Raw genomic sequence first — 14,762 nt, forward strand, 5'->3', positions numbered from 1 at the left:
AATTGTGATTGAATATTTTAATCCGTTGACAGCCCTAGTGCAAACTTGTTAAATGCAGTCTTTGGCGAGAAATTTGAATAAATCCAGTTGTTTGAAGGAGATGTTTTCACAGCGATATAAAATAGATTATAGAGAGGGAATTAAGACCTGTTTAACTTCATAACAAATAACAGTATGTTAATGGTAATAAAGGAGTGGATGTTGAACTGTATGGCATTTATTGTTTTACTTTTGTTTTTTTACTGTGGTGTCAAATTGGTATCAAGGATCGTGGGATTTCACTGGTATTGGTATCGACTACTAATTTTCTGGTATCGTGACATCCCTACTAGTCCCTAACAAATTCACAGCTACAAGTCAGGAACCCGAAACCAGCGTCCATCCATTCACAGACCGTCTGCCCTCCTCAGAACTTCCCTCAGCTTTGTAGTATTGGTACAGTTTACAAAGCAGCTGCAGATGGGAGGGAGGTCAGGGGGCACCTGTTGTTATTGTGTTGACGGCCTGGACAAGGTGCCAGACATTCCTCCAACTGATAACATGAAAAAGCTCTAACATGAAGCCACAACCATGCTGCCACAATATCGCCTTAAACCTCTGAATCAGGTTTCATTTGACTATTTTTTCCTTTCAAACTCATTTTAGTAGTTTAAAAGATTAACGAAGGCAGATGTCTTTAATATGTTACACTTTGTCTTTGATTTATTTACTATGCGTTAAAAAATTTTTATTACACGGCTGTGTTGAATACTCGATTCTGATTTGTCAATCGCGGCATTCTGCGGTCTGTAATTTCTCTACAACAGATCGTTGCTATGTATAGCAGACCGTTGCTATGTATAACAGACCGTTGCCATGTATAGCAGACTGTTGCTATGTATAACAGACCGTTGCTATGTATAATAGACAGTTGCTATGTATAGCAGACCGTTGCCATGTATAACAGACCGTTGCTATTTATAACAGACCGTTGCTATGGGCGCAGCTCTGATGTGGGACTCTGGCGGACCGTTTTTGTGTCAAAATATTGATTTCTTCTGTAAGTAGCCGTATAATTATCGGGATAATGTACAGTGAGCCAGTCATTGTTGTGAAAGAATCCCCTTCAGGGCGATGAGAGACCCCTCTGCCACCATCAGCATCGTCCCGTCGGGGATTCTTTCACATCTATGACCGGCTCGCTGTACATTATCCCTTACACATTTTGTCTCAATGACTTTGATTTGCTAGCTTCAAGCACTAACTTTACAATGACTGGAGAGACAAGAAGCACTGGTTACTGTATGTTGATGTAAACCTCCGTTAAAGATATGAAATTGAATGTCTTCAAAAGGTTTTGGACATTCAGCACTTTGATATGTAGGCGCGATAGTCTAACATGAGAGTAACAATTCTGGAAATAAAGAGTTCAATCATGATCTGCAAGAAGCTGGATCCAATCTGTGATGCTGTTTGATGAGTTTTACTTGATTTACTTAAATGATGAAAATAACTAGGTTATATTTCGAAAAGACGTTTTCCCCCCAATATGGGAATTCAGAGTGTTCATCAGAATGCCTTGGAAATGTTGTCACGAGACAAATACCATTTTTATTTCACAATAAAATGCCAATCGTACCTTTCCCTTTTAAAACTACGCAATCTAAAATGAACTGCGGTGTATGCTACCATTCCAAGATGACGTGTTGTATCTCAGATTGTGACACAATGTTCTGTCTTTGACCAAATAAAATTGACACTGAGTAGCGCACTGTCCTAACTGCTAATAACAGTCTGTTATTTTGTTATACAGTCTTCAGGTGTGACTACAGCCCTGCTCCAAAATCATCTTTCTAGTTGCATTAAATGCTGCTGTTTTTATATTCAAACGATGGTGGTCGTGATAGACTGTCCAACTGGCCTTAGTAAAATGAGAGGCAGCATTGTAGAGTTTTGGAGAAAATAATGCGTTTGATGCTAGCATCTTGGTTGAGATTTAGAGCATGAAAACTGGGACAGGTAAAGACTAAGTTAACCTGCCTTATAGCAAGTCATCTTCAGGGCATCAGTTGCCATAGTAACAGACATAGACTTTCATTAAAATTGATTTCTGGAACAGGGGCAGTTGATCTTTAACCTGACGCTGTTTGTTTTCACAGAACCATCAGAGAAGCTGCCATTGGAAAGTGTTTAGAAAAGGGTAGGCACTTTCAAAAACTACTTGGCAGGTGATTGGATGAACCATCTGTCAATCAAACTAACAAAAGTGAAACAAACTGAAGGCCAAAAAACATCGCCTTCAGTGCCGTTCTTTGCTCTTCTTTCAAAGAAGAGATACTCTCCAGTTCTGATAGAACTGATGCTATCGCAGCATCTACGCTAACCTCTTCAGGAGCTGCCGTTGTTGTTTAGAATGAACAGTCGCATCTCTGTGTCGTCTCACCGGGTCTCAAGTCTCATACACCTACGGTACCTACTACAGCTCCTCACAGAACGCCGATTTGTCCGTTATCTCACAAGCTGGACCCAAACGCTTTACTCAAAGCCTGACGAGGTTTTCGTGTGAGATGTGATCCTATACGATTCTCGCCAGCTGCCGTGCAAGGTTAGGTGAACTTGTTGTTGGCTCTGGAAATGTAGGACTTCCCGAAATTTGCATTATACAGATGTGGTTAATGTATTTGTCCTCCTTTCTGGAATACCACCCTGGAGTTATTATACTGCGTATGCCCAGAATGGTTGCGTCGTGTGTTCTGATCTATATCGCATCAGTTGGTTGCAAAAGTTGGTGGCGTTATGTTTTCGGGTCGTCCGTCCATCCGTCCATCGTCCCATTCTCGTGAACGCGATATCTCAGGAACGCCTTGCGGGAATTTCTTCAAATTTGGCACAAACGTCCACTTGGACTCAAGGATGAACTGATTTTGGTTCGTCAAAGATCACCGTGACCTCACAAAACACATTTTTGGCCATAAGTCAAGAATTCATACGCTAATTATGACAATTTTACACAAATGTCTAACAGGATAGAATGATGAAGTGATGACTGATTTTGGACAGACATGGACGTTTCATAATGAGGTTGTTAAGATGCTGGGATGCCCCGAATGTCTTGTCACGTCAACAAACCAAAAGACTCCTCCGCCTCTCTTTGGTAATGTTCAATGTCGCACTGCCCCGAGCTTCCAATCCCACCCCCTAACCAGTTGTTAGCAGAGCGCTGAGTTTCCCAAGCCCCCCCAGTGCCCTGGCTCGGGACACCCTCCCAGTGCTGCACTCCCCCAGGCCTGACTGCCTGCCTGCCTGCTCTTCTTGGCAGCCGAACAGCCAGGGGAGGATCAGGACGACCGGGCGGCTGAGATAAGGACCACATGAAGTTCCCCACATTACCTCACCCGATAAGGAAACAAGCAGAGACAGACGGAGAGGCAGAGAGAGAGAGAGGGTCAGACTGGGAGGAATTGTCTGGATGGACGGTGATGCGCAGAGAGTCGGCCGGTGATTGTGAGTTCTTTTAGGGGTCTGGCTGGAACTGGGAACCCGTGGAGGCCTGGTGAACTCTGGAAAAGAGCTTGAAGATGCTCGAACAGAACGGTCCTCAGTAGCTACAGAAAAAACATGAGCACAGAGTAGAATGTTTATGAGATCAGATGAGTGATTTCAGCTGTTCTTGAGCCAGTGTTTGACTTTTAAAATGCTAAGATGACCTGCGTGTTCTGCAGCGTGTTTACCAAAGCACTCGGTGGATGATACTTTCACTACAACCTCCAACAACGGGAAAGCAAACTTCCATCCAGCCAATGAAGATAGACTGAGCCAAATTGAATTAAGTCTTCGGGACAGTCTGCTACAGCGCTTCGGCAGCACCCATGGCGGTGAATCCTCTGGAAGGTCTCATGTCGGTTGCAGCGAAGCACCAGCTGGTCTCCAGCTCCACGGCCGAGCCGCCGAGGCAGCAGCCCCGAGCGGCCGGCAGCCCGGCATCCCTGCACGGACACGGGCAGGGCACACGCAGGAAGTGGGTGAGTCTGAAACTCAAGCATGAAGACAGACTGGCAATTAATAATTCTGAGAAACCTGTGGGGTATTGCACAACCTTTATCATAATTTGAACATACCAGGATAACATACCAGGATATAAAATGGCATTGTAACCACTTGCTTAAAATTTGTTTTCTTAACAAAACTAGTCAAATGTAATCTCACACATGAAAACTATGGGACATCATGCTTCTGTATCTTGCAAAGTATTACTGAGATCATGCAATACTTTCCCACAGAGTGATAAACAGATGTTTAGACTATGCCAATAACTTATTAGTGTGATGTGGGCAGTTTAAGATAAGAGCAGAGTGCCAACAAGTAAGATGAATCTCCCTTTTTCAAGATAACTCAACTAAAGTTCAGTTGAGTTGAACTAAACTAATGATAGGGAAAACCTGTGGAGGATGCATACCTGAAAGTGATGTGTTTTTTGGTACAAGTTTGGACTTTTCAAGCACATTTTACATGTTTAGAAGCAGTCCTGGTGAGTGCTGACTGGGTTACTCCTCTCTATCCATTTCTACCCTTTTTTAACCATACACTAGAGCAACACCAATATTTTCTGGTTATCTCACACAGCATTGATTATTTCTGAGCACTAACCATGGATGGATTATGAGACAATGGGCACAGATATGTAAAGGGCCCCCATCCCTCCTACATACAGTAAGAACAAGAACCATAGATTCCAAAAGACATCTTTTTGCATCACTTGTGGTTGTTTTGTGTCTCTCAATAGTTGTTTTTTGTCACTTTTTGGTTGTTTTGTGTCTTTGTGGTTGATTTGTGTCACTTTTTAGTTGTTTTGTGTCTCTTCATAGTTGTTTTGTGTCTCTTTTTGGGTGTTTTGTGTCTCTTCATAGTTGTTTTGTGTCTCTTTTTGGTTGTTTTGTGTCTTTTTGGTTGATTTGTGTCACTTTTTAGTTGTTTTGTGTCTCTTCATAGTTGTTTTGTGTCTCTTTTTGGTTGTTTTGTGTCTTTGTGGTTGATTTGTGTCACTCTGGTTGTTTTGTGTCTCTTCACAGTTGTTTTGTGTCTCTTTTTGGGTGTTTTGTCTTTTTGGTTATTTTGTGTCTCTTTTTGGTTGATTTGTGTCTCTTTGTGGTTGTTTTATGTCTCTTGGTTGTTTTGTGTCTCTTTGTGGTTGTTTTGTGTCTGTTTTTGGTTGCATGTCTTTGTAGTCATTTTGAGTCTCTTTTTGGTTACTTTGTGTCTTTTTCTGATTATTTTGTGTCTCTTTTTGGTCATTTTTTGTCTCTTTCTGGTTATTTTGTGTCTCTTTGTAGTCATTTTGAATCTCTTTCTGTTTTTTTGTTTCTTCGTGGTTGTTTTGAGTCTCTTTCTGGTCATTTTGCATCTCTTTTTAGTCATTTTACGTCTTATGTGGTAGTCTTGTGTCACTTTGTGACTTTCCGACAAGAAATGTTAGCAGTAACTTCAAACAGAGGCTCCAACCTGTTGGGCCCCTGGCCCGTTCAGTTATCCGTCCATGGTACTGAAGCATCTAATAGCTAGAAGCACAAGTTATTCATTTTCTTCATAATTTCAAAAAACTTCTCTTAGTACCATAAAGTGAAAATACCATATGTTAGATATCCTTTTGTTAAATGTGTGTGAAAGAGGGTTGAAACAGTGACTGATAATTATTGACTTTCACATTGCACCTTTCAGCAATTTCCTGTATGCATATAATACTGCACAGCAGTAGGAAGTTGTAAGTTGAGCCTATTTGATTTGGTTTGATTTGAGGCTCTCTAAATGTGTCCTCTGCTGCAGGTGCAGTCTGTGTGTGGGTCCAGGTCTAACTCTGGTTCTGGTTGTGAGTCTGCGGAGCCGTGCAGGACGCTGAGGGGTCAGCACTCCCCAGAAAACGCAGCGCGAGAGAGGAGCCGCGTACGCAACCTACGACAGGCCTTCCACAGCCTGCAGGTACACGGACATTCGTTTAACCGACATTTCATCAAGTTAACACTGAACACAAGCTGTTGAACTTCTTGTGCTCTCGTGAACTCCGAGGCTTTCCCTGCACATCTGTGTTTTACCACCTGCTTCCCGTTTGGGTGTTGAATATTTATTTTTTTTACATCTTGAGGTTTTTTTGCATGCATACAATAACAGGTTGTGCCTTATAATAGAAAAAAAAACTTCCATATTGTAACTTGGCATTACAATATGGAATACTGCTTTATTTATTTAGTGAAAAGCAAGACTCCATTACAACGAAAAGAAGAGCTCTTCTTTATTGCAAAGATTGTGCTACTTTACAGTAGGCTATGTGTTACAGAAATGAATTAGAAATGCTGCAATATTCTTCAACAGGATTTATTTTGCCAATTTTGCAGAGTAATTTCAGTAATGTGATACAAACCTATTCATTCACTATACATACAGTACTTGTATAGGACCGCTACAGATATAGAAATACAACAGTGTATGCCTGATCCATCCCTGGCAATCTTCTGAAAATATGTCCAGACATCCAGCATGCATTGTGTCCAAGAGGGACATCTGATCGAGTGGCTGCTGGTCATAAACCTTCCACCTCCACGAGGAGAAGAGTTCCTCTGTGGGACTGAAGAATACAGTTTTTTCTCAATTGCTTGAACACAATTCCTTGACCAACGCTTCACACACAATTTTAAAAACTCACATCCAACAAGAAAAGAGCCGTCATCTGTAGCTGCTGTAATCCTGTAAAAACGTCTACCAATCACTGCCTCGTGGTTTGCTTGGAAAGAACCAATCAGATGCCTCCCAGCTCGTACTCTACCCTTGGCGTGCACCAGCCTGAACTCAAAGCACGTCGCCGCCGCACGTTTCCTGGAGAATGGAAGAGAAAACTCAGCCCTGCAGTAGCACCTGTCTGTGAAGTAGTTACGAGGGCTCCGTTCTTTCCACGCTTCCCGTTCATTGTCTATGTAAGCAGCCGTGCAATGCATTCTGGTAGCGTGGCGATTCGAGAAACGGAGCGTCACAATGCTCATTTATTTGCATAAAGTTGAGGGCTCGTCTACTTTATGCAAATCACGGGCATTCGATGCGACTCCCCACCTCTCGAAACTCCCGAGAATCTTTTAAAATAAATGTTGTTGATCCAAAATAAAGACAGATTCAGCAACTGCACAGCTTATTTCCCGCCTCAAATGTTTTCAGAAACACATTTCCGTGAACTATTTTCGTGAAATAAGAGAAGAAAGTTTCCAAACGAGCCTCCATGTTGGTTCTGGTTTGAAAGCTGGGAGCAGCAGCCCACGGAGGGAAAGCTTTCGTCCAATCAGGTGGGGACAGCCTTGTGTCTAGTGGCAGACCACCAAGCGTCCAATGTTGGGAAGCGTCGAGTCCCCATGCGATAAAAAACGCCCCTGTGGACACGTACCATCGGTCTGTAGCCAGGGAGTAGTAGGGTTAGTTGCTCTCCACGCTGTCATCTCTCTCACGTCTCTCTTACGCTGTTGCTCTCTCATTGCAAACGGTCTACGCACAGTAAACAATTGATGTGATTGGCTCGACTGAGTTAAGCCGTTGCCGTATTAACCGGATTAGCTGCGGCCGCAGTCTAAAGCTGTGACTGTCTGAAAAAACAACAACGTTCCATGAAGATTATTATTTATTCTCATAAATGTATTTGACTACTTTTGTGTAAGGTGTTGCACTTATTAAAGAGACAAACAATTAAAAACAATATCTTTAAAAACTAATCCATTAGTTTTCAGTTCACTCAGCTAAGGATGTAATTAAAATCAAAATTAATAAAGGTCTCACTCTCACATTTGACAGTCGTTACAAGCATATTTGTGTTATGTGCAGAATCTTTTTGGATCTAACATTACCACCCACCTCCTGTGTCCTCAGGCTGCTCTGCCCTCAGTCCCACCAGACACCAAGCTGTCCAAGCTGGATGTCCTGGTTCTGGCTACTAACTACATAGCTTACCTGACAGAGACGCTGGACCAGGGAGGGACGCTGGCTGAGCACACGCTGCCCCCCAGGCCGGGTGGATACCTGCATCCTGTTAAGGTAAGGAAGGATAGGAACCAACAACGTACTGCTAATCACGCAGGGTGAATTACACTGTCAGTTATTCATTTACAGGACAGGACTTGAGATGATAATCAGTCTATGAGACAATTAGGTGAGACAGGCCCAACCAGAAAAATTGGTTAAAGATTGACAGTCACACATCATGTGTCTGTCACCATGACAACAGCATTGCTTATTATACTGTATGTGTCTGTCATGTGGCAGAAACAAAGACATATTAAAAGTTATAATATTATATGACAACTGAAAAAAATGTGCTAACTAGGTAATTTTAATTTTAATTAAAATATTTACTTATTTTAAATTATAAGTAGGCCTACATAAAACAACTAATATTACCTTTAGATAACTAGATAATTATATCTAGTTATAAGTACATAAAACCACTAATATTACCTTTAGATAACTAGCTTATTATATCTAGTTATAAGTTCATAAAACCACTAATATTACCTCTAGATAACTAGATAATCTTAACTAATAATAACATAAAACCACTAATATTACCTCTAGATAACTAGATAATCTTAACTAATAATAACATAAAACCACTAATATTACCTTTAGATAACTAGCTAAATTATATCTAGTTATAACTACACAAAAACACTAATATTACCTTTAGATAACTAGATAATCTTAGTTAATTATAATTACATAAACCCACTAATATTACCTTTAGATAACTAGCTAAATTATATCTAGTTATAACTACATAAAAACACTAATATTACCTTTAGATAACTAGCTAAATTATATCTAGTTATAACTACATAAAAACACTAATATTACCTTTAGATAACTAGATAATCTTAGTTAATTATAATTACATAAACCCACTAATATTATCTTTAGATAACTAGCTTATTTTATTTGTTCTAGTTATAAGTACATAAAACGTAAGTTACGAATGTAACCATGGTTCTGTGAGTTCCTGTTATGACTGCCGGGGGTTAGGGCTGCCAGTGGCGGTAAACTGGACCTGCTCCATGCAGGAGTCTTGACTAGTTTGTAGGTGCTAATCATATTAGCATGAAGAGCTAACCCAGTGCGCTGTCTCTCTCTCTCTCCTCAGAAGTGGCCCATGCGTTCTCTGCTCTACTGTGGCGGTGTGGAAGGGCTGCTGTCAGGAGTCCCAGCCAATCAGATGCCTCCACCTGGACGGGACGGGACACACCCACTGACCTCCACCTTAGAAGCAGACAAAGAGTGACAGCAGAGCAGAACTTTACCCCTGCTTTTTTTTTTTTTTTTTTTTTATATCTCCAATGTTAACCAGCCATGTAGCTCCTATTGACAGCAGAGGAAGAAGATTAAAGGTGGAGTCTAATGCAAACACACTTTTTGTCAAATTCAGTGAATATCTCCTCGCGGTCTGCTGGCTGTTCGTTCTGTGTGTGCGTTGAAAAAATAAAATCCTGTGTTCGTACACAGCCCTGGCTCTGTAAATGGGAAACAAACAAAGTGGCACGGACCGTCTGTGAGCGGTGCCGATGCAGCTGCTCCACCGGTGCAGAAGGAGCGCTTGCTGCAGGATATCGTCCCGGTGAAGCGAGTGCTTGCAGGATCAGGAAATCCCACGTTCAGAGAGTCTGGTAGCTCAGTCTTTTTCAGCCTTCAGAACAAAATGAAAACGGCCGCGGGAAGTCGTCTGTCTGAGGAAAAGACTACGGGATAAAAATCATTCATCTGCTTCCTGTGTGTTGACGTGAAAAGTGACTGCATGGCCGATGTCTTGTCTCTGTTAATTTTTTCTCCATGTCAGTCAGTGTATCTTTGGTCATTCGATTTTCTTTTCACAAAAGGTTATTAAAATACAAAACAATAGTAGTTATTTCATTTTCATTTTAAAATAAAAAATGTTAATTTAAATATAAGGCGTTTTTCTTTATCAGGGTCAAAAAGGGATGAACCAAACTTAAAAAAACATGTTGATTTTCATTTTCTATTTCAAAAAACAAAAAATTAAATCACTGGAAGACAGAAACGAAAGAACACCCGTTTTTTCATATTCTGTGACCGGAAGTTGCGTAAGAGCGCGTAAGAGGATGGTGCTGCTGTGTAACTGAAGGTGATGGACATGGATCAGTACGTAGTTTTTGAAACAATAAAAGAGTGTGTCTCAGGGAAGAAGACATGACTGCAGAAAAACTTCGGTAAAGTTGGAAAGATATTGACAGATGGAAACTTCCTGGATCAATAACTCATGAACGAAAAACGTTGTTAAAACACAAACGACGGCTCTTTCTGAAATGTAGTAAGGTAGACAACGAGCTACAACCTCGTTTTAATCAAAATGAGCTGTCCTCCGAGCTGGACACATAACATTGGTCTCTATGTGCAGCCGGCTGTGAGATGAGTGGTTCAGGGACCGTCTACAAAGTGCAAAGCCGAAAAGAGATGCTATAAAAAATATTTACTATTGTTTTGTATTTTAATATCTTTTTGTGAAAGGAAAATCGAATGACCAAAAGATACCCTGACCCGTGTCCTTATACAGTGTTTAATTTGTAAATCAGGAGGGGCTGGAACAGGCGTATGCACGGAACGCATCAAAACAACACCTCGGGTGCTGCTGTGCGGAAACTAACAAGAATTATATAATAAACAACGCTATGTGCAACAAACAAATGTTTCATCTTCTGACATGACAATCGAGCCGAGTACACTATGCACACAACGATGGGAACTATAATTTACCATACTCATTTCACCGCGCAGCACAAACGGCCACTAGCTGTGGTGCTTACACTAATAGTAGGCTATTATAGGCTACTCTAGGTTATATTTAGGGCTGGACCCCAATATTTCACGATAACAGAATCCTTAAAATTAAATGGCTTTAATTAAACCGAAAAACACACGTTGCAGCGCTGTGCCGTCCATCTCGACTGAGAACGGAGAAACATCTGGCTGCTTCCCAGAGTCATGTCAAGGAAGCAGAGCCAGAGCCAGAGCCAGAGCCAGAGCCAGAGCCGCTGTTGCTTGTGTCGGAACCTTCTCAGATGCAATTAGGCCTATAAGGCCTGCTATTAGGCCTGCAATTAGGCCTGCAAACGTGACTTTGAAGTACGTCTACGTTCGCACTCACAGAGGGAAATACCATTCGGTTCAGCCATAGTGGCTCGGTCTGAGCCATTTACAGAGCCAGGGCTGTGTATGCTGCTGCCGGATTTTCTTTTTTAGAGCACACACACAGAACGTGAATTTAATAAAAAAAGTGCATTGCATTAGAATCACACACTGAACCTTTAATCTGGAGACAGCGATCAGTAACAAGAAGGAGCTACTTTCAAAGTAAATGCTTGGTTACATAGTTGTTACAAGTTTAGCAAAGCAGAAACTAAAATCTAAACTTTTAGCCCCCCAAGAGCACAAGGAAGGCAAACATTTCAATATTTTGGATGGTGATGAAACAAAAAAAATTACAGTTTTTGGTTTAGCCAATAATGAAGGACAAGGCTTAAATCAACATGCAGCTCCAAGGACAGTGTCCATTTTTAGCTCCTCGTGTTGGGAAAGTCAATACATTTTGAAAGCCAAGTAGCCTGGTGGTTATTTCATCACATTCTTTCATTCAAAAACTGGTTACATGAACTGATTAAACTGATTGTTTCCTGTGACAGTTTGTAAAAGTTGTTTTTTTTCCACACACACACCGGTACACGCAGCACAGAGGTTTAGATTCACTCTTGGAAAATATTCTATCATTATCTGAGCTTCAGACAGGAACGGATTTAATACGAGGAAATTAAAAAAGCTTCACTTGACTAATAACGCCACAAATCACTACATGGAGGAACAGCGTGTAGCCTATTATCTTGATTTAAAGGGTTGTACAGTGTGAGTATTTTTTCATGATGTTACTTCTACTGTGACTGAGCTCAGTCAGTTAAAAAAGAATATAATGTAATTTTGTTAGGGTCTAATCCTTTTTATTTTATCTCATGATGTGTGTGTATGTGTGTGTGTGTGTGTGTGTGTGTGTGTGTGTGTGTGTGTGTGTGTGTGTGTGTGTGTGTGTGTGTGTATGTGTGCGTGGGAGTGAAAGGACGGACAGACAGATGTTGGTGAGGGAGTGACTGTTGTGGGAACACAGCTGCTGTCCGATCACTTCATATCTCTGCAGTAATGACCACTTAGCTCTCATTACAACGCTGCCACAGAATGTCACCTTTTTCCTTGTGAGTAAAACATCATCTACAATAACAGCTTGTGTGCGTTTGTTATTTCTTACAATGTCACAAACAACATCTTAGAGGCAGAAATATTACCATCAGAAAAGAAACAGTTTTCGATCAAAGCTCTGTGGGTAAATAATTTAAAGCCTAATGTCCAAATTGATGCCGACATATTTAAACTATATTCTGGTTTTTGAATAGTCGCAAAAACAATGAATTGATTCTCTCTCTTTTTTTTTTTTCTCGAGGAACCTCCTCTAGTTTTTTCCTACGATATGGGACTGTTTACTTTGGCTGCCTGCACCTGACACTACTTTATGAAAAGCCTGGATTCAAGAGTTCACACCCTTTTACTTTTACTTGTCATGAAATAACCCAGCACACGTGAAACCCACCAAACACCAAAGGACTTCTTGATATTTCATGTATTTCTTAAAGTAGAAATGTAAAGCAAGTTAAAAGTAAATAAGTAAATCCAACCAAAATAGTTAAAGGTCCCATATGGTGCTCATTTTCAAGAACAAACTTGTATTTTGTGTTTCTACTAGAGCATGTTTACACGCTGTAATGTTAAAAAAAAACTTTATTTTCCTCATACTGTCGGCCTGAATGTGCCTGTATTTACCCTCTGTCTTAAACACTCTGTTTTAGCGCATTTTGACGGAATTGCGACGAAATTGCAACAGAATTGTGTTGCTAGGCAACAGCTTAGGCCCATGTGTACTTCCTGTCAGCTGATGACATTCACATACACTGCAACCAGGAATAAACTTGGACACATTTAGAATGTTTACGTTTCAATATGTGTAAAGGGTCTAAATATTGTATATTTGTGACATCACAAATGGACAGAAATCCTGACAGCTTGTTTCAAATGCAGAGTTTCTGAATACGGCTGTGTGTATTTCCCTGTGGATTGAGCGTTTCGATACTGTCACAGTATTTATATAGGACTTAAGCCTACTTTATAATAAAAAACATGAAAATCTCCCTTTTTTATAATATGGGACCTTTAAAGGAGCAGCACCCAAATTAAGAATTCCAATATGTTACTTCCATGGTCTAGTAAAGTTCAGTCAATATTAGTGAACATGAGTAAACAAAGCCAGAAAACCAGAGAAGTAATGGTACGTGTCCACCGGGGTGGTTTTTATCACGAGGGCACGCGCCGCTTCCCAGCATTGGACGCTTGATGGGCTGCCACTAGACACAACACACTCGGCACCTGATTGGACAAACGCTTTCCCTTCGTGGGCTGCTGCTCCCAGCTTTAAAACCAGAAACAACATGGAGGCTCGTTTGGAAACTTTCTTCTCTTATTTCCTGAAAATAATTCACCGAAATGTATTCTTTATTTTGGATCGACAACGTTTATTTTAAAAGATTCTTGGGAGTTTCGGCGAGTTGCGTCGGACGCCCATGATTTGCATAAAGTAGACTAGACCTCAACTTTATGCAAATGAGGAGCAGGCGTCGTGACACTCTGTCTCTCGAATCGCGCCGCCATGCTACCAGAATGCATTGCACGGCTGCTTACGTAGACAATGAATGGGAAGCGTGGAAAGGACGGATCCTGTGGACACGTACCATCAGTCTCACACTTCGGGTATAAAGTGTGGAGCTACTCCATTGACAATGAGTGGGAGACTGATTTTGTTTGCTTTTTTTTACCAAATGAGCTTCATTCTATTGTAGTGTTGTCAGTTGTGAAACAGAAAATGTCCCAGTATTAGTGGGGCAGCTAAGCTGAACTATTAATAACAATTGTGCATGTTGCCACATTACATTTTCAAGTTCAGCATCGCTTTAACTGTGATTAGAGGTTACTGGCGACCCACATATATATCCAGCGATATCTCTAATTCAAGTCAATTTTAGGTTAGAGACCAGAAAAAAAATCAACTCCCTTGCTCAGATTCGAAAGCAAATTTGCAGCGCCCTGATATCTATATCTTTTCATAACATATAAACCTACATCTGTGCCAAATGTGTTGCTTTATCGCAAAATGCACAATTTCTTATGCTTAACTGCCCCGCTATATACTCAGAACATTCCCCTCATTGCTCTCAGTGTCATGTAGAAATCTCTCCCTATTCATTGTCTATGGAGCAGCTCCGCACTTTAAACTTAAATCACATATTTGAGTTTTAGTACTTTTTGGATTTGGGAGAGAGTTGTTAATTTTTACTAATATCTTTGGACTGTCTTAGACCATAGGAATAACATGTACGAATTTTGAAAATGGACGTAGTTCCCCTTTAAAAAAAAAAAAAAAAAAAAAAATATTAGCAAAGCTCGACTGGACGGCACCTTGCGATAAAAACGAGACAAAGTTTCCAGGTTTTTTTACAGTATTTGTACTTTCTGTATCTCAACTCATAATTTACTAAGTATAATATTTTGTTGCTGTATGATTACGATGTAATTGCAGAAATGAGAGCTCAGCGCCGACACCGATCCAATAAGTCATGAAGATATGTTTGTCGGGTGGATAGAAGGAGCCTACAACTGAAAAG

At 40.7% G+C, this 14,762-nt stretch overlaps 1 protein-coding gene across 1 annotated transcript; it reads left to right on the forward strand.

Moving 5' to 3' along the window:
- Positions 1 to 3,179: 3,179 nt before the first annotated feature.
- LOC119477598 (transcription factor 23-like) lies at positions 3,180 to 9,444 on the forward strand. The gene is made up of 4 exons (XM_037751754.1): positions 3,180 to 4,001; positions 5,800 to 5,952; positions 7,876 to 8,040; positions 9,140 to 9,444. Exons 1-4 carry the CDS (start codon positions 3,849 to 3,851, stop codon positions 9,275 to 9,277), a joined length of 609 nt encoding a protein of 202 aa, XP_037607682.1. The 5' UTR covers positions 3,180 to 3,848; the 3' UTR covers positions 9,278 to 9,444.
- Positions 9,445 to 14,762: the final 5,318 nt, after the last annotated feature.

Source organism: Sebastes umbrosus, chromosome 18, assembly GCF_015220745.1.
Source record: "Sebastes umbrosus isolate fSebUmb1 chromosome 18, fSebUmb1.pri, whole genome shotgun sequence".
NCBI classification, from domain to species: domain Eukaryota; kingdom Metazoa; phylum Chordata; class Actinopteri; order Perciformes; family Sebastidae; genus Sebastes; species Sebastes umbrosus.